This window comes from Pongo abelii, chromosome 4 (assembly GCF_028885655.2).
Source record: "Pongo abelii isolate AG06213 chromosome 4, NHGRI_mPonAbe1-v2.0_pri, whole genome shotgun sequence".
Classification (NCBI taxonomy): Eukaryota; Metazoa; Chordata; class Mammalia; order Primates; family Hominidae; genus Pongo; species Pongo abelii.
In genome coordinates this window covers 79581362-79601607 of record NC_071989.2, presented here as the reverse complement: position 1 = coordinate 79601607, position 20246 = coordinate 79581362, and the positions used below count along the sequence as shown (strand labels likewise).

General features: G+C 39.3%; 1 protein-coding gene across 1 annotated transcript in view; it reads right to left on the bottom strand.

Annotated features, from left to right (window-relative positions):
- Nucleotides 1-20246, bottom strand: part of MAP1B (microtubule associated protein 1B) — a 102851-nt gene that overhangs the window by 75886 nt on the left and 6719 nt on the right. The window contains exon 2 of the mRNA XM_024246858.3: nucleotides 17672-17773. Coding sequence (XP_024102626.3) covers nucleotides 17672-17773 — 102 coding nt within the window. The remainder of the gene's footprint in view (nucleotides 1-17671; nucleotides 17774-20246) is intronic.

The window sequence follows — 20246 nt, the reverse complement described above, 5'->3', positions numbered from 1 at the left end:
ATGCAAGACAGGAAAAAGAAGCTTACTGCAGGGTATCAGATACCTCCTTTCCACTGCTCTCCACCCCTCCTCCAGCGCCTCACCTCAGATCCCAACAGAGCTGGAGGTAGAGGAGAGATCTGTTCTGCATTACAGCCTGAGCTGGACAGTTGTCTCAGGAAAAACACCTGTAAGTATAGGCAGAGGCAGGAGGATCCTGGAGAGGAGTACATGCTGGTCACGGTCTGTAATATTTGTACAAAGAAGAAATGCAAGTTCTGTCTAATTCTCCAGGATTACAGGCAGAAACTTGGACAGTAAAGACAGACTATTTCTTCCCAGGCTAGCATCCCACGCCAGATGCATCCCTGCTCAGGAACCATGGACCCAGGGTGGAGGTTATACACCTGAACCTGACTTCCAGGTTCTAGATGAGAGGGTGAAATTGCCAGCTCCCAAGTGGGCAGCCTTGCTAAGGAGTCCCTACAACCCTCTGCTGGCAAATGCTGAACCTGGACAGGGAGTTTCAGGGACTCCTGAACCTCCTTCTTATACAGGAAAGAGGAAACAAACAGAACTCTAAATGGGACCTTTGAAAAGACTCTGCAGCACAAGGAAAAATGAGCACTGTCTTGAGATTTGGTGGAAAAAATATATCTCTAAAAATGACTTTCCATAGGAACAAAATAAAATTTTAGAAAATGACACTTGGCTCCTATAAAAGATGGCAGACGTTGCCGTTATGAAACGACAGAGAACAATAAAAACAGGGTGGGCTGAATGACAGGCAGAGATTGAGAAAGAAGTCCCCAGTAGAATGAACAAAAGAATTCAAGGAAATACAAAATGCAATAGCAGAATTTAAATCTGCATTTAAGGCACTCAAGAGCAGAACAAATCCTGCTGATTATTGACTCAGTGATGTACAGGACAAATGTGAAATATTCTTCTAGAATACACAGAAGAAGATCCAAGAGGAAATGATGAGTTGGAGGATGAGATCTATGAAGTTCCATTTTAAGAATTATACATATTCTTAAGGCTGAAATCAGAACAGGAAGAGAAACAATGATAAGAGCATATGGGAAAGAACTTTGCTACCTGAAAAAAGTCTCCAGGCTGAAAGGGTTCAGAGCATTTCAGAAAAAAATTAATGAAAAATACTTGTATCTCAACATTTCCTTATACCATATTTTAATTTCAGATAGATTCAGATCAGCTGAGATTTCTGCACACGCTACTGAGAAAATTACTTTGCAACTGAATTATGAACACCTTCAAGTAAAACACTACATAGAACAAGAAAATCTGTTCTTCATTAGATTTAATGGTGAAGGCAGGCTTTATTTTTTCCAACAAGGGCCATTGGTTCTAAATAATATACAGGTTATTTGCTTCAGTAATATCCTCCAAGTAATAGAAGTATCTTTATATGCAAAAGTTGAAATTGTAGATACTTCATCACATAGGACCAAGAGATATCAATCAACATGGTAGAAAAGAAGTGGACATTTCAACCAAAAAGTAAATGGTGTATGAAAGATAATCAGACATGATGCAAGAAGGCTGCGTACTGTTGGCCTGAAGAAAGCAAACACTCTGAGAGATGACTGGCCTAACAATGACCAGGTGAGGAACCCATAAGCAAGTACAGAGAAGACACTGGGAGGAAGGTACTGAATGAACCGCTAAGTACCATGGACATAAACTATGATTCTATAGGGACTCTGGAGCCCTAATTATGTTACAACACAAACCTTTCCATTCTGATCTCAGAAATTTTGGTTGCTTTCCTTTCTCTATTTATCATTAGAATTTTTGCAGCCCAAAAAACTTGTCATCAATCCCATGTTTTTAAGAGGCCAATAAATATTCAGATAGTTTTCTTTTACTTGATTCTTAACTCAGAGCAGAGTAGTGGAATCCTTATAAGAATATCTTATGAAAATATTTTAAAATCACTTCTATTTGATTGTTCCTATTTCCTCAGAAATGTGCTATTATAACCTCACATAGATCCATATGAAGTCCAGGATAAATCTGCATACTCTATACCTATAAAACTAGGCTGAATTGCTAATGCTGTATTAAAAAGGAAACATAAGGGAAAATAATAATAATAAAATTAATTTTCAAAATGGGAAAAATACAGTGTCCAATGTCTTAAATGTAAAATAAAAAGCACTCTTCATAAATCTCAGCTCTAAAGTTTACTTACCCCTTACCACATCAGTTTCTCCTTTTACATATTTAGATAGCACCATATTATATTCCCTCCTACTTAGCACAGCTTGTAATACATATTTGTGTGACTATTTATTTCATCAATGTCTGTTTCCTCACCTTGACTGAGAGCTCCATGGGAGACCGTATAGGGACTGTGTCTTCATTTACTTATTTTGCTTATTTTTATTAACCTTAGTACTGACACATTACCAGATCCCATTAGACAAACAATATATTTGTGAAATGAATATATTCAGCCAAGCAAGTAATTGTGTCCTAAGAATCTCAAAAAACTTTCTGGAAAAACCACACATCTTGGTTTATACATCAGCTATGTTTGCCAACTTTATATGTAAACTATTTTTTGAAAAAACATTATTTGAATGACTTTTTTCACTTGTATGAGAGAATATTAATATAAATAGGACCTTAGAGATAATAAAACTGAAGTTCATAAATGCTAGGCAACTTGTCCACAATGGCACAAATCTACTTAGCAGTAGAACTGGGATTAAAGCTCAGATTTTCTGTCCCCAGTTCCATTCCTTAAGGGCTCTGTCCATGGAGTTCAAGACACTGGCTCTTTACCAGAGCTTCTAGACTGCCAAGTCTCTGAAAAGTAATTGATAGTTTTTGTAAATAAACACTTTACCACATCTTAATGTTGAAAGGAAATCTGCAACAAAGAAATCGTTTGCAATATAGATAATTAATAAAAAATGTGAGATTTCTTATGCAGTTTATTTTTCAAACCTAAGAGCTAACTTTAGTTTCTCAAGCCTGTGACACCTCATCATTCATTGTCATACACATACTAAGCCCACATGCCTGGCACTATTCTAAGGCTCTTTATCAAGGGACATTAATTAGCCTAAGGCCTCCTTATTTCGATGGTTAAAAGATAATTGCATTCCTTTTTTCTTATGATTCAGTTGCCATTGGGAAAAAGCCATTTCTGAAAAGTTAGAATTCTGAAAGATTAAACAATGTATCCCTATGATTATTTAATTTAAGCCCTTTCGTCTTTTTGTTTGTTCATTGTTTTTGTTTTTTTTTTCACTTTTCTTCTTTTTAAACTGTAAGTTGGGATTTTTAAAATTTCTTTTTAATTAATTAATTTTATTTTATTTTATTTGTAACTAGCTTCAAATTTGTGATGAATTTGCTTACCAAGCATAGAAAATCCATTTGCTGGCTAAAGGACTCTAGCAATAGAATTTCTATCTGATGACGGAATCATATTTCTAGATGACCCCTGGAGAGAGTTAATTTGCCAAACTATTTCATTTATATTTATACACTGGAATGTTATTCCAAAGGCTCCAAATAGTCTCTGTTCTATGTGTAAAACAATAAAATAAAGATAAGACATTGTCTAACAATTTGTATAACTAATACATAATGTAATGCTTCTTTAAAAAGCAGGCACTGATCTCATGTTAGATGTTTTAAAATAAACCCAAACCAGCATTATTTGTAGACCACAAGCCTGTGATTGGTGGCGGGGAGGACACAATAGGAAAAAGAAGGAGAGAAGAAAAACAAGTGGGAAATAGGTGACTGCAGTGGAGAGGGGAAAACGCGTGAGGGATACCAAAGAGAAAACAATGGAAGGAAAGGAGGTAAACCCATAGGAAGTGTCAGTTTTTTCATCAACAGATATTTACTTTTTTTTTTTTTTGAGACGGAGTCTCACTCTGTTAGCCAGGCTAGAGTGCAGTGGCACAATCTCGGCTCACTGCAACCTCTGCCTCCCAGGTTCAAGCGATTTTCCTGCCTCAGCCTCCCGAGTAGCTGGGACTACAGGTGCCTGCCACCATGCCTGGCTAATTTTTTCTATTTTTAGTAGAGACAGGGTTTCGCCGTGTTGGCCAGGCTGATCTTGAACTCCTGATCTCAAGTGATCTGCCCACCTTGGCCTCCCAAAGTGCTGGGATTACAGGCGTGAGCCACCACACCCGGCCCTATTTACTTGGATCTTCTAATACTTCTTGAAAAGCGAAATATATTTTGATACAATATAAAAACAAAGCCATACACACACACACACACACACACACACACACGCAATTACATATGTACATGTAAATGGCTACACAATTAGCTAGACAACCTTGTCTCTTCCTAGGATCTAAAGATATTCCAGATAAATCTTAAAGCACAAGTGATTAAGCCTTTAAAAAAATCTCACTTCTCATCTCTTTTACCTTTTGGTTGGATTTTTGTGTTTATTAGCTTATTTGGAGGGAGATGGTGCAATGGAGAAGGCAATTGTCTATTTAAAAAATTACGTTTTCAGCCAAATGCAGTGGCTCACACTGTAATCCCAGCACTTTGGGAGGCCAAGGCAGGAGGACTGCTTGAGGCCAGGAGATTGAGACCAGCCTGGGCAACTTAGCAAGGCCCTGTCTCTACAAAAATTAAAAAATGAAAATATAAAATTAGTTGTTTGCCTTGGCGTGTGCCTACAGCCCTAGCTACTTAGGAAACTGAGGTGGGAAGATTATTGGAGCCCAGGAGTTCAAGGCTGCAGTGAACTATGACGGTGCCACTGCACTCCAGCCTGGGCGCAGAGTGAGACCCTGTCTCAAAAAATAAAATAAAATAAAAATTATGTTTTCATAGGCAAGGGGATACGGGAAGTAGAAAGAAAAAAATGGTTGGGACTTAGAGGTGGGTGCACCCCACTGTATGCACATCAGGACAGTGCAAATGCAGTGGGCTAGTGCATACTTGCAAACTCAGGTATTTTCTTCAAATAACCTAGAAGATAGCCATGGCCTCTTTTTTCACGCTTTCTTTTTTCTCTGTAGCAGTTTTGAGTGTTTTTTTTTTTAAACAATATCTGCAATCAATGACTCTTTTTCAGAAGCACTATAACATCCAGGGATATTCCTTGTTCTATATTGAAGCACAATTATATTAGTATTGAGGATACCACCTCAAAATAAATAGTTTGCTCACTAATGATTCAGTGACAAGAAATCGCTACTAATCCGCACACCCTCATGTTTACAGTATAATTACCAATAGGGTTCATCATGAGGACCCTGAGACACAGGGAGATGATCTTCCTCCTGAGTCTTCCAAGGAAGATTCAATTCCATTGTTCTGAGTTTGGGCTCCAAGTAGGTAGCACGGTGTGCACTCACGTTGCCTGAATGCTTGTCTCTTGAACTATATTTCAATAAAATGCCAGTATCTGCCTAAGGGGAACAATATGTCCTTTTTTAAAAAAAGACTCTCTTTGAAGATATTATTCTATTTGGGTGGGAGAAGAAACAACAGATTTGTAAGTTCATGTCTTCTATAAATAATTTAAGTATATCTTGGGCTAATGTATAAATTTGGTTTAGGAAATTCTAAGTTAATTCTAGATAAATTTTAGGTGTTTGTATAAAAGCAATGATTGTATTATTGGATTCTACAACTTTGAAAAATAATAATCCCACAAGGGATTATTGGCAACTCTCGATTAGCTAGAATATTTGATTAACCAAAACGTATTATCTATAGATACATTACCATTAATGTTGTTATTGTACATAAATTATTTCTTTCTGTTATTTTAGAATACTTGGTAAGGTTTGTGGTAAACACATAATACTACACCTAGGTTTTTTTTAACTTTTTTAAAATTATACTTTAAGTTCTGGAATACATGTGCAAAATGTGCAGGTTTGTTACATAGATATACACGTGCCATGGTGGTTTGCTGTACCCATCAGACACCTAGGTTTTAATGAGTGAATTAACACTTTTTTGCAAATATGATCAAATTAGGGATGGAACAAATTGAAGTTTTTACCTTAAAGGTTTTAAAAATCAACAGCCATTCAAAGATATATTACCACAAAAATCACTTTTCCTTCTGGGTAATCATGACTTTCTGATAATGATTACCTGCATGTAAATTGTACACTGTCAGTAATAATCTGATTCAAAAATTGCTTCCTTCCCAAGGGTGTTCATATCTGCATGTACTAACTTGTTAAATTATGGTGTGCTAATTGGTAGTTCACATGACAAGATATGCACTGTTGACCATGCTTATTAAAATTCAGGCCATCCGCAGTTAGCGATAACAAACAATGCTCCTGGGACTTTTAACACCTTCAACCTGCAGATAATCCCTAGAACTCTTGAGGTTCAATCTTCAGCCTCCTTCCAAAGATCAGTGAATAAGCAGCTAACCTGAAGCTCAATGCAACACCAGACACCAACGTGGAAATTCTCATTTTCATGGGAAACATATGTAGCTATTTCCTATTTGGCACTGTGAAGATAAAACACCCATGAGCTGACTTTGGGGATAGTCTCTATGCAAGTGTTTGACGTTGTGCAAACATGATTAAATTTTGTCTTGTTTGGTTTGTCTGCAAGGTAAAGACAGGTGGGAAAAGCCAGGGCCAAGAATTCCCAAACTGGGAAATCAGCCTGAGTGTCATAAAGCTGTGCATCTTTCCTAAAATTAAGAATCCTCATGGATGGGACAGGCAGTTTTTTCTAAATGAAATTCTTTCACTGATATTTTAAAGCCTGGATTAAAAGCCATTGTAAGCTGAATGAAGTAAGACAACCTCCCATCTACATACGAGTGATGAGGCAATTTAGTAAAAATTCATAGAATAATGGAATAAAAAAACTGGAAGGGACTCAGCAATCATTTAATCCATCCTTTCCCAAATTGTGTTCTACAGGAATCTAGATCCATGGGAGAGAGTGGTGATAGAAGTGACTAGTCAAATAGGCTAAGGAAATGTATGGTTAGACTAAATTGAACAAGTTTATCCACATATAATTTATTCCTCCTCAAAAAATTAGATTGAGTATGTCACAGTTTTCAAACTTATGTCACCATGAAATTCTTTTCCACTGACTATTAATGTTTTGCAGAACTAATGGCTGGCAGAACAAAGTTAAGAGGACCTGATCTAGCCTAATCCCTTTATTTTACAGAAAAGGGAAAGGACTGACAGCGACTCTTCAGGGAGCACCATGGGCAACAATGGTCTCAGGTGTGGCCCAGAGCTGCTGCACCAGATCAGGCTACCTGGTCTCTCTGGAGGGGGAAGGGTCCTGGAAAGCAGCTTGCAATTGGTGTCCCCTCCCTGCTTCCCTCAGCATAGGGACAGCTGAATCAGACACTCTCCAAAGTGCCCATTCTAGCCTCAGGGCAGTGAAACAATTACTTCACATTTATTTCCTTAAAACATTTCACTTTCACAATCTCTTCCCTAGTGTCTTCAGAGTCCACCAATGGACAATTTTCCAGCAGTCAAAGATAAAGACAATCTTGAAATTAAGCTTATACATCCAGGTCAGGAGTTTTGTTCTCACATGATTTCAGAAGGGTGAACTCTTAAATTATCAATTCTAACTCTTCATCATTGAATTAATGGGCTTAATCTAAAATGTAGCTCCAAACTAGGAAATATTTTAATTCAGGCTGGATTCAAAATTCCCTGGTCACAAAGATAATTCGGTGCATCAAGATCTGTTGCATATATGCCCCAATTTGCATGGATAATATTATTTTAATGCGCTTTTTATGCACATAGATTTTTTTAAAATAGCCTGAACCAATAGAATTTACAGAAGGACCTCCTTGCAAAATTCTCATTTGGCACTTATTATAGACTGGCTTGTTTCATTAGTTATCTTATTTCCATACTCAATTGTAAACAACTGAAGACAGGATTTACTTACAAGTCTTCTTATGGCCTGCAGAGCTAGGAACTGAACTGTGCCTTGCTGCAGGAACATAAATATTTAATGACAGATTGGCTGATAACAGGACACCTTCTAAAAGGAGATACCATATAAAATGAAAGGATTGTCTCCTTTACAATAGATGTGAACAGGATAAGGTATTCTCTCTCTCTTTCTCTCATGTATGCAAACACACACACACAAACACATACGCACATTATACTAAACTAACCACAAGGCACTTGAACATCTTGTGGGGCTGCTGGAACTTCACACCAAATACCACTTTCGAATGAATTGCACCGCCAAAAACTCCTAGTATTTGAGCTGAGAAACTATCTGGAATTCTAGATAAAAGAGCGGTTGCTACATCATCCCTAAACAGGCATCGAGCTCCATTAAAAAGGGGAAGAATTCTCTTAGGCAGTTTTCACATCTTTCACAAATCAAAACTTCCAACTGACAGGTTTTTAAAAGGCACAAGAGACAACTGCTCAAAATGGCTCTGCACTAAGAAAGCACTGTTTGCCTGGGTTCCAGAACTTATTTCATCTTTAATTTTATTGCAATAAGGATAACTTCTCCAAATGTGACATTTCCATTGATGGATATACTTCAGGATCCAAAAAGCCACACCTATGTAGAGCAGTGTTCCTGGGGCCAGGTGCACTAAAAACATGTTGCTCCCTCAGGGGAATAGCTGTTCCTTCCTCCCACTATCCACGTGAGAAGCCAACAAGAAATCTGAATTTGAGCCACAGTGCTCAACAGTGGTGTGTTTACTCACAGCTCCCATTGAAAACCTGTTTTATTGAGAAAGAAATGGCCAGATTAACGGCAAAGTGCGTGTTTAGAGGACTTTCCTCTATGGCAACAAAGACAGTCCTCAGGATGTTCATATTTCGTCTTAACCCCTCAGGAATGCAAGGCAGCAATTTTGAGAGGCAACCTCAGCTTGAGTGTTTCAAATGAGGTGCGGTACAACTGCAGAGAGGAGCCACATTCAATAAAACGCTACCCTAGCTTTTCAATGTTCATTCCTAATTACATACTTTTATTTTTAAATCACATGTAGACGCTCTTGTTGCATTTTCTATAAGCATCAATTTCACCAGTCCTGAGTATAGGCAATCCTTTAACCTAGAAGAGTTTATTAAAATAACATTATTATTGTCTTGTATTTATGTTAATTTCTCCAGTCCCTGTGGTGCACCAAGTGCGCTTCTCCAGAGTACCTCTTACTTTCTCACGTTTCTCTCAGACTAAGGAAATCTGACTTCACATGCAATAGAAATTACCCTTAGATCACAGCCAAGAAAACAAAAGGGGTAAGCCCTGGAGTATGATGTTTGGGGATACTTGATCGTTGCCTAGGTAGCATTTAATTAGTCCTGGGCTGCAGCTGGGAGTGGGGTGCTGGTACCTGGGTAACCTTTGTCATTGTGACTAAACCCATGGTTGAACAATCAAAATGCGATGCTTATTATACTCTCCATTCTCACCCCTTTCTTCTTTAGGAATTAGACACACACACTCTCTCTTTCTCTCTCTCTCTCTGTCTCTCTCTCTGACACATATACACAGTTTGCAAATTAAGAGAACTCTCATGCTGGGCAGGGTGACTCACACCTGTAATCTCAACAGTTTGGGAAGCGGGGGCAGGAGGATCGCTTGAGGCCGGGGGTTCAAGACCAGACTGGGCAACAGAGTGAGACTCCTTCTCTACAAAATAATTTAAAAACTAGCTGGGCATAGGCCGGGCGCGGTGGCTCATGCCTGTAATTCCAGCACTTTGGGAGGCCGAGGCAGGCAGATCACGAGGTCAGGAGATCAAGACCATCCTGGCTAACACAGTGAAACCCTGTCTCTACTAAAAATACAAAAAATTAGCCGGGTGTGGTAGTGGGCACCTGTAGTCCCAGCTACTCGGGAGGCTGAGGCAAGAGAATGGCGTGAACCTGGGAGGCGGAGCTTGCAGTGAGCCGAGATCGCGCCACTGCACTCCAGCCTGGGCGACAGAGCGAGACTCCGCCTCAAAAAAAAAAAAAAAAATAGCTGGGCATAGTGGCAGGCTTGTAGTCCCAGCTACTTCAGAGGCTGAGACGAGAGGGTAGCTTCATCCCAGGAGGCAGAGGCTGCAGTGAAGCTGTAATTGCACCACTGCACTTCAGCCTGGGTGACAGAGGGGAGACCCTGTCTCAAAAACAAAAAGAGATTAAAAAAAAATAAAAAGAAACTCTCTTTCTTTGTTGAGCAACACAATGAATTTCAAAGCTGTGAAAGACTTATTTTCCCAACAAAATTATAAACAGTGGGAAATACTTCATTCTTCCAAATATTCCCTTACAGTTGCTTTCTTATTAATAAGCACTCAAAAACATTACTTGGCACTTTTAAAGTGATCTATTAGTTTATGCTTTATTCTTCATCTTCCACCATTATTTCTAGTACGCTACCATAGGTGCTGAACAAACTGCCCCAGAGGAAGACCAAAAAGCAGGCAGAAAAAGCAAAGGGACTGTGCTTGCTTGATGGTTTGCTGTTGTTGCATACTTAAAAAAAAAACCTTTAAAAAAAAAACTCTACTAACAAAAATCATGAGCTCTCTTTGGTCTCTGGAGATGAAGACAAAAGCAGTGACACTCAGCATGAGGTGCTGTCCTTGGTTAGCAGCTGTCGTGGAACGCACTTAGTTGGGTTTAATGGAGGGGTTATTGACATCTCCTAAAATGGCTCCTGGGCCCAGGCAGCCAATTTTCTGCTACCTTCCTGTCTATGCCTGTCTATGCTGAGTGGTTCCACAGTGCCCATTAGGAACTGCGTGACAGCCATTACAGTCAGCAGAGTAAAACATCCTTTCCACTCTTAAAAAAAAAAAAGTGAGATGAATAGGTATTTCTAGGGTGGTCTGAACGAGCCATTATTAACTACCCTGAGGAATGAGGAAGCCTGAACATGGCAGTGAAACGCCATTTTATTCCTTTCTGCTGGCCACACCTGCACCAAGGGAAAAAAATTCACCTCGTATGTGAGGATCTGGATATAAAGAATCCTGAAATTTGAAAGTTGACCAAGATGTAAAGCTCACAGGAATGATGCCTTATGCTGCGTACACTATAAAATTCTAATCTCCTTGGAAGGTCTGGCTCTTTCACCGCTACAAAAGGATGCAGGTGGGGGTAACTGGGCAGTCTGCTGCTCGGGGGGCAAAGTCTCAATGGGAGCACTGGGGTGAGAGCGGACAGCATGAGGAACTGTTGATCACTCTGTCCCCTACAACTGGGCCAGGAGGGCTCAGGGCATGGGGCAAGTGGGAGAAAGGCTAGGGATTTGCATTAAAATGGGACTCTCCTTCCCAGGCAGGCAGCAATGACCTCAAGGAATATTAAACAGAGATCTGGTTACCTTAACGAAAATAATGCTCTCTATTTGTCATTTTCTTCTAACACACCACGATTCCTCCTATAACCTTGTATGATGATGCAATGAGGAAAGATGAGCAGAGCCTCATGGGCATGGGGACAAGTACCTAGACCTGTGCGTGTGCGCAAACAACACAGAAAACATGAGGATAAAGAATCGGCTGTCCCTCTGAAATTGCAGGTTCCCTGAGGGTGAGTCAGCCCCTTGAATGCCGCTAGAACATATATTTGTGTGCCTTATTGTTTAAAGGTTGGAGCAGGGCTGAAAACACATTCATTACTCCCTGTCATAGAGCAGTTGATGTATTCTAGGCACATAAAATTAAGCTATAATTCTATACACGACAGACTAAACACACAAGTCTAGACAGAGAAAGATGGCTTAAAATATTCTTAGACCTTTTCTAAGAGTATTTTCTCATTTTCTTATCACTCAACTGGTAAATATTAGTTGTAACCCGTGCCTCATTAATGTCAAAAGGAGAAAATTCGCATGACTGAAATTCAAAAGGCTGATTCTAATTCTCCATCAAAAACCAATCTCCAGGCAAGATATTTTTAGCAATCACTCAGCACAAATCTAAAGATGCTCAGCTGTGGTTTGTTTATCTTCTAGGAAAAAGGCATCAGTTCTTAAAACAAAACTGCCCATATACACCATCCATCACATTTTATGATGATTTTTGTGAATGTAATCTAGATGTTATAAAACTAGTGACAAAATGTAAATACATCAAGGTCTTATTGTGTATTCAGCTAAGAAAATAAACCACAAGAAATCTGTTTCTTAAACCTGACAACGTCTATAGTCACCTGTTGATTGGTGAGAGCAGAAGAGAAAAGTGAGTGTAGAACGGTGTGGAGGGAGTGACCATGGATGGGTTATCATAGCAAGGAGGCAGGCCAGCCCTCAGACTGTGCACACGTTCCCTGACAGCCCTTGCGTGGGCACCCACAGGACCATTTTGCAAATGGTCTCCAACCCCCTCTCAGGCTCTGCTTTACCAGCCAGCACTTTAAAGCATTGCCGGCTTTTTGCTCTCAAGCCCAAAGGACCTTAGAAGCTCAGCCATAGAATGTTGTCACCCCTTACACACAATAGCAGCTCTGTGCCTTCTGAGAATGCTGAAAGCAGTCATTTCTCTGAGAAACATCTTTAATACAAATTTAAAATTACTACAAAAAGGAAACCAGCCAAATATCAATACCCGGTATTTCCCACAGATAATAACAACCACCAAATATACAAGTCAAATAGATACTCCACAAGGGAGACAGCACTCATTCACATTTGTTTCCATGTGACAAGCCCTGTCTTAAGAGCTTTACACACTTTAATTCATTTGATCTGCATCGAAACTATGAGGTGGGGCCAGGCGCAGTGGCTCACACCTGTAATCCCAGTGCTTTGGGAGGCTGAGGTGGGCGGATGATGAGGTCAGGAGATCGAGACCATCCTGGCTAATGCGGTAAAACCCTGTCTCTACTAAAAATACAAAAAAATTAGCTAGGCGTGGTGGTAGGTGCCTGTAGTCCCAGCTACTCGGGAGGCTGAGGCAGGAGAAGGGTGTGAACCCGGGAGGCAGAGCTTGCTGTGAGCCGAGATTGCGCCACTGCACTCCAGCCTGGGCAACAGAGCAAGACTCCATCTCAAAAAACAAACAAAAAAAGAAACTGTGAGGTGGAAGTGATCATCCTTGTTTACAAACAAGAAGACTGAAAACGGTTAGGTAACTTGTCCAAGATGACACAGCAAATAAACCGTGGGGTTATTATCAAACAAGGAAGTTTGACTCCAGAATCTGCACTCTTCATCATTATGCTAGGCTGCTGATGAGGAGTCAGATGATCAAAATTTTTAAATTATTTTAATAGGCAGATAAAAGTGGCAAAATGATGGGAAAAAATAAAAATTGAAACTGATTTTTCAGTCTGACATCACTTGTCCTGGGAATAGTTTTTATTTGTTTGCTTGTTTCGAAATGGTGTCTGTCTACCACAGATAATTATGGGGCACTTCCTACAATCCCTGGGAGATATCCTTCTTTACTACTATACATAGACAGTCCTAAAGTTAAATTTGGGAAAGAAGCAAATGGCAACGGAAAATGGAATAAACCCTGTACAGCATGGTAAGCCTAGCTTTGCTTTTGTGGTCAGACTTAACCAAGATGATTCTCATCCAACATGATTAGAGTACAAAAAACATATGATATAATAGGTAAATAAAAATTTTATGACAGTATTTAAAATCATAACTATAAAGAAATATAAGACTGTTGTTCTGGCCGGGCACAGTGGCTCACACCTATAATCCCAGAACTTTGAGGCCAAGGCAGACAGATTGCTTGAGCTCAGGAGTACGAGATCAGCCTGGGCAACATGGGGAAATCCAATCTCTACAAAACATACAAAAAATTACCTGGTTATGATGGTGCACACCTATGGTCCCAGCTACTCAGGAGGCTGAGGTGGGGGGATCACTTGAGCCCAGGAGGTTGAGGTTGCAGTGAGCCAAGATTGCACCACTGCACCCCAGCCTGGGCGATGATATAGCTAAGACTGTTTCAAAACAACAACAACAACAAAAGACTGTTGCTCTATTTTGAAAAGACTCAACTACTGAACTTTCTTTTGAGTAAAAGATTAGAGAGTGTTCATAAAAGAACACCTAACCTTTTCTTTCAAGATGACTGTTCTCACTTGAGCCAGCTTAGATGTGGCCAGGAATGGCTTTACATCAAGGCAAATCAGTAGAGACCCGCCCTGGGCACACAGCAAATGTTTGTTGAGTGATCTTTTGGCAAGGCAATGCTGCAGTAGTAAGGCAAAGTAATAGTAAGATAAACCCAGATGACTGACCACTTCAAGAATTACAGTATGCCAGAGTTGGACAGGGCTTAAAGATCACAGGACTAACATTCTGGGGAACTGAGGCACCCACCACCCACCTTGTGTAGAGAAAGCACTCATATTCCAGATTCCTGCTCAAAGGATATTATTCAAGATGACTAAGTCTTTCAGAGTGGTCTTGAATGAGACCTACAATCCTGAAGAAATAGTCAAATCAAATCTCAAAACCATATTTAAAAACTAGTATAAGGGGTAAACTAGTACAAAGGAATCAATCTTGTGCCATTTGCACAATCTGTTAGCTGCAATTTGAGGCTGTCTTCAGTCTTTACAAGTGATCTCTAATTATTAAAAAACAACAAAAGCTATCATAGCCAACAGGAATGTAAGACAGATATATGGGTGACCTGAGCCTTAATTTACTTACGTCATAGAAGGCAATAAATATTTTACTATAACTCTGCTGGCCTTAAAACAAAACAAAACAAAACAAAACTGTGGCTGGGCATGGTGGCTCATGCCTATAATCCTAGCACTTTGGGAGGCTAAGGCAGGTGGATTGCTGGAGCCCAGGAGTTTAAGACCAGCCTCGGCAACATAGTGAGACCCCGTCTCTATGTTTTTTTAAACCCAAACCCCCCAAAAATCTATTTGAAGCCTGGATTTGATGCAGGGGGCTAGATTTTATGTTGGTCTGTATATGATTGTTAAATGCCTTCTCCTCTCACAAGAATATAAGTGTAATAAAGGTAATGACTGTATTCGTTTTGTTCTTCACAGTGTCCTCACTCCCCAAGCACCCTATAATGCCTAGTATATTGTAGGTGCTATTTAACAATGTTTTACCTGGCTGAAAAATGGCTCTATTTTTTTTAGGGGATCCATCCTTCATCTTGCTCCTTGGCTCTAAGTTAATTTAAGATTCTTGAAATTAGGCAGGTGTAGTGGCATGTACCTGTAATCCCAGCTACTTGGAAGGCTGAGGTGGGAGGGTAATTTGAGCCCAGGAATTTGACAGCAGCCTGGGCAACATAGTGAGACGCTGTCTCAAAAAACAATGAAAGATTCTTGAAACTCTAAAGGAAAATGTTCAGCTAATTCCATTTCAGGGTAACTGAAGTACATGAGTTAGCTTTTACATTATTTCAAGTGAGAGAGGAAGAGACCACTAGACTTGGACCCACTTAAAAACAGACTTCAAATTTTCCCATAAAACCCTTCCAGTTTGTTCGGGAAAAGCTAAAGGCTTCCCTGGGCCCAATCCAGTGATCATCCTGTGATCTCCATGTCTTCTTATCCTCTAACATCTCTTCTCTTTAAAACACACTTATATGAAACTGAATCTGACATGTGCTTTTATCACCTTACAGTCCTGGTTGGAAACCTTCATGCTCCCCACACAGGAGCATGACTATAATGGCTCTATTCTAGATGCTTAATTCCCAGAGGGAAGCCTTGGCCTGTAAAGTGTACTCATAGGCTTGAGAGGGAAAGTCGTAATATCAGTCCTTTCTAGCGTTGGCAAGAATAGTAAAGATGCTGTGTGTCCAAACGCCAATCTCCAAACACAGCCTCTAGCATAACACTATACAATTAGGTAGGTAACCAATCCTTACTGAAGGTGATAGCAAGAGAAAGGAGAGGAGAATGGGGTACATTAGGCTAAAGTGACAGTTTGGGGGAACTTGATCTTCCTACTCCACAAGAGCAATACTAGGTCTTGGGTCTAGAAATGGTTAATTCTTCAGCAACGCTTGCAGCCTTTCATTATGCAATACGCAGTTGTCACTCTATAAAGTCAATCCAAATATGAATGAACACAATGAGAACCACATGACTTGTACACACAAAAAAAGTAGTCTTACAAACAATCATAGTAAAAAAGCCAGAACAACCTACAGAGAAAAAATAAAAGCTTGTAGTTTTTACATTTTGAAATAATCATACTTTTTGGAAAACAGCACTTCCCTCATTTTTTTGTGAGATGGTTTTAAAAGATATGGAGATATTGCAAGACAAAAATACAATAAAATAACAACAAGAGAAACAACCTTATACTGTACCTTTCCTTCAGCAAATCATATGCTGTCTGACAGTCTCTGGATTCCTTTTTTCTCAAAGCAAAGTTACTTAAAAACTGATTTTTCATGTGGCTTTGCAGCAAGTTTAACTTTCAGTAAACCATTTCTTGCTAAGCTTTTCTTAGCACATTTACTCAATTCCATACTTGAAAGCTACAATGCATTTCAATAACTGAAATGTACGGGATTTTATTCTAATATTAAACTCAAAAGGAAGAACTGAGACAGTCCTATGGGCATATTACTGCAGCCAAATGTGATTCATGAAGGCACTGATATTCTATAAAAGTGATTTCAAATATCAACGTATATACAAGACTAATGGAATATGACCTAACCAGTCAAAATAGGCTGAATCTCATTCCTGATGTTATATCAATGCCAATAAAATCAGGAATCATATAACAAAAGCCTATGGACAGAAAATAGCTTTCTCTTACGTAAAATTCAAGTGATGGTCAAGAAATAAGATGTAATACAGTGTTTCTGATGGGTCAATGGCAAAGGTCTGGAGAAATATATTCCAGGTTTGGAGTCTTTATGGACCAGAAACTGTCTCATAATTCCTAAATGTGACCAAATGGGAGGAATATAGGTTATTGCTCACAAGAAGAAGACGAGATGGGTCAGCATGAATACATCTCCAGCACCAGAGGCATGAGTCAGAGCATAGCCTCAGGGAGGTGGCTGGTTAGTGGGAACATCTTCACATATGACAAATTTTTGCTTCCTTACCTTTAATTATTCTTTGGTATTCTTTTTCATCTCTGAAAAAAAGGCTATTTTAACAGCAGTTTGTAATATCAGATTCTTTTACCCACACTAAGAAAGATAAGTGGTAATGCAATGGCAGGTGATAATGCAATTATGAAATGATGATATATATTTCATTTTGAAATGTAGTATATGTTTCCTTTTTCTTTTGCAGGAAGACAGTTCTGGGATCCTAGGAGCATCCAATTTGTATTCATAATTTCATTTGAGTAAGATTAACATTTAAATAGTTTGTAGTCCCTTGAGCTCAGAGTACAGTGAGATACACATATACACACTCTACTGTCTCTCTCTCTCTCTTTCTCTCTCTCTCTTTCTCAAGCCCTGGATATCAATTCAAAATTTGTGTGATCATTGATGTGTGTATATATATATATATATATATATATATACACATACACAACCCTAGAACTTAAAAACTCATTAAGAATCCACAAAATAGATAACCCACACAGTGATAACCTAGAGTGACTTCCTAAACTGTGGCTAACCTAGTTGACAATAACAAATACAAAGTATCCTTTTAGCAATAAGACAGTCTTTTTGCTGCCCCAGACAAAGCTTTCTAGCTTGCTCCTTGTCCTTTGGAATTCTAGGCTGACCAACACTGAGCGGAATCCTCACCTGGGACTTCAGGAGAGAATCTTGCAGAGTGTCGAGACACAAAAAGTTTGAGTTCTTGGTCCAAGTTGCATTCAATCAGGTTTGTGTCCCATGATCGGATTCCTAGGGAGGGAAAGAAAGAGAGTTGAGAGACTTCCAGTTAGTCATTTCAGAGTGGTTTGGACAACATCACTGTAACATTTCTCAGGCTTTCAGGGAGGATGTGGGAACTCCTTTTCTGAAGAGCTTGGTGGCTTAGCAGTAGAGGCCCACAAAATGGGAGGGCCAGGGAAGTCTCTCCACCAGGCCACAAGGGAGGGATAATTAGCAGTGTGGACTGAACTTCTGCCCCTCATAAAATGTAAATGCACCTCTTCTGGAAGAGTCAAAGAAAACAGTTATTAGGAAAATGACAGGCTGTACTCCAGGGAGGGACTAGAAAGGGCAGGAAGATGGTTAGTTCTTAAGAAGCTAAGAGGCCAACAGACAAACTCTAGCTTGTAGACAGACTAACTCCACTTTTAGGTGGCAAGAAAATGTAGAAAAAAGGCAAAGAAAATACATGGGGGCTGCCATTCAAGCATGGGCCTTTGTTTCTAAAATGATGTTCTGGTAGTATACATGTGTAATTTCTTTCCTTTACCCATCCTGTTTTTGACTTTGGTTTATCAAGCCCTGGATATCAATCCAAGATTTATGTGATCTTTGATAAACACAGTGGATCCACTCAATCTTCAAGACTTGGCCTGTCTGTCCTTCCAGGCATTTTTCTGTTACCTGAGTAGCTTGGCAGGCAGCTCTTTTATTCACAATTGTTCATTGTATTCAATTTTCTTATCCAGAGGCAAAGAAAAATGGCAACTTTTTATACTTTATAAAACATTTATGGAGTTGGGGGCATGAATCAGCTATTCCTACCAAAGTTCAGACTTCGTTTCCCTAGGCTGAAAGGAATATCCGGGGTGAGAGGAACAGGAGGGCAAGAGGCGGGATGAGGGCAGCTTCCTCTGCTCATACCCTACTCTCTAGCCTCTTCCTTCCTCCTCCGCCTGTCCTCTTTCTCCTGCCCTCCCAAAGGGGATGATCCAGAGGGAACCCCAGAGAGCATCACAGAAGGGAAGTCTGGAGAGTAAGCCAGGGAAAGTTGGGGAACCCCAGAACTCTGGTGTGTGTGTGTGTGTGTGTGTGTGTGTGTGTTACATGTTTACATATTGTATATTACATTTTTCCTAATAGGTTGCTCATGGTGGAGCCAGTGTGTGGTATCCATCATTGTACCTTTGTACAGAGCATTCTCAATTGCCAGGAACAAATCTCTAGAACAACAGACATTTATTGTATACCTCCTAAAGGTAAGGGCTTGAACCTCTAGGTATAACACAGCAGGTGAACTACCTCTAAATTAACATCCCGTCATGTAATCATTTTTGTCGGACATTAGTCATGTATACAGACTTGGGGGAATAAATAGCAGTGTGTTACTTAAATACACACTGGATCCTTAAGGCATATTTGTATTTACCCTTGGTTATATTGTATTCAGTCTTCCTATCCTGTAAAGAATCAAGGTGAATTATACATAGACATTACAAAAAAAAAAAAAAAGATTCTGGAAACTCAGTTCACTGCACATCCAAAATATGTTTAGATTACACACCACAGACCTTTTCAACCAGGAGGAATATTTTCAAATAGATGTGTGTCCACTAAATAGAGGCAGAAATTTCTCATATGATCAATGGGAAGAATTCAGGTGTGGAAGAGTTAACATGCTTAAGGAAAGGTTAAATTATAAGGGAGAATTTTATGGCTCTCCCTGGAAACATTAATAGCCTCAGTTTGCATTTGTGCTAATGGAGTATTTAAATTTTAACAAGAAAGGCATGTTGAGATTTCGCAGATCTTTTTAGTGCAGAAATGATAAATGGGTTCTTTTTGTTTCACAGAGAGCATGACAGGTTGAGAGGTCTGAATTCATTAGAATATTTTACTTCAACGTATACACTATATACTAGTCTAGTGCAAAAAAAATCGAGTTCCTGTCTGAGCTGCTTAATTGGTACTGTTGACTGAATTCTCCGTGTTCCGGGTCTGAGCTCCACTTTGTCTTCTACCCTGTCAAGCTGGGTCAATAAGTTAATAATGAGACATATGCATTTAAATTAAATTCATACAATTTTTCTGTCTTTGTTCTAAGTAATGTCTAAATTGGTACATTATTTGAATGACTTCATCCAGGGTTATCTGCAGACTTGCTCTTACATTGTTACTTGCCATTTTCCTTCGGCTTCAGTTAACTTGTCATGGCACGCACAATTAAATCTTTGCTTTATATTTTCATACATATTTTATTTTTGACATATTTGTAATTTAGCAATAGGAAAAGTACTAAATGATAAATCCACTTAGTAATTTCTAAATTATACTAGTAAATGGCTGATAAGAATATTTCTCATTTTTACACTCCCAATGAAACTAAAAATGTAGGGTTCTTTTTTCAAGAGAGCAATTTCCACCCAAATTGTTTCTTAGCAATGCACAACCACTACTACCACTTATAAAATAAAGGTTATGTTGGATTTGCCAGTTATTTTAG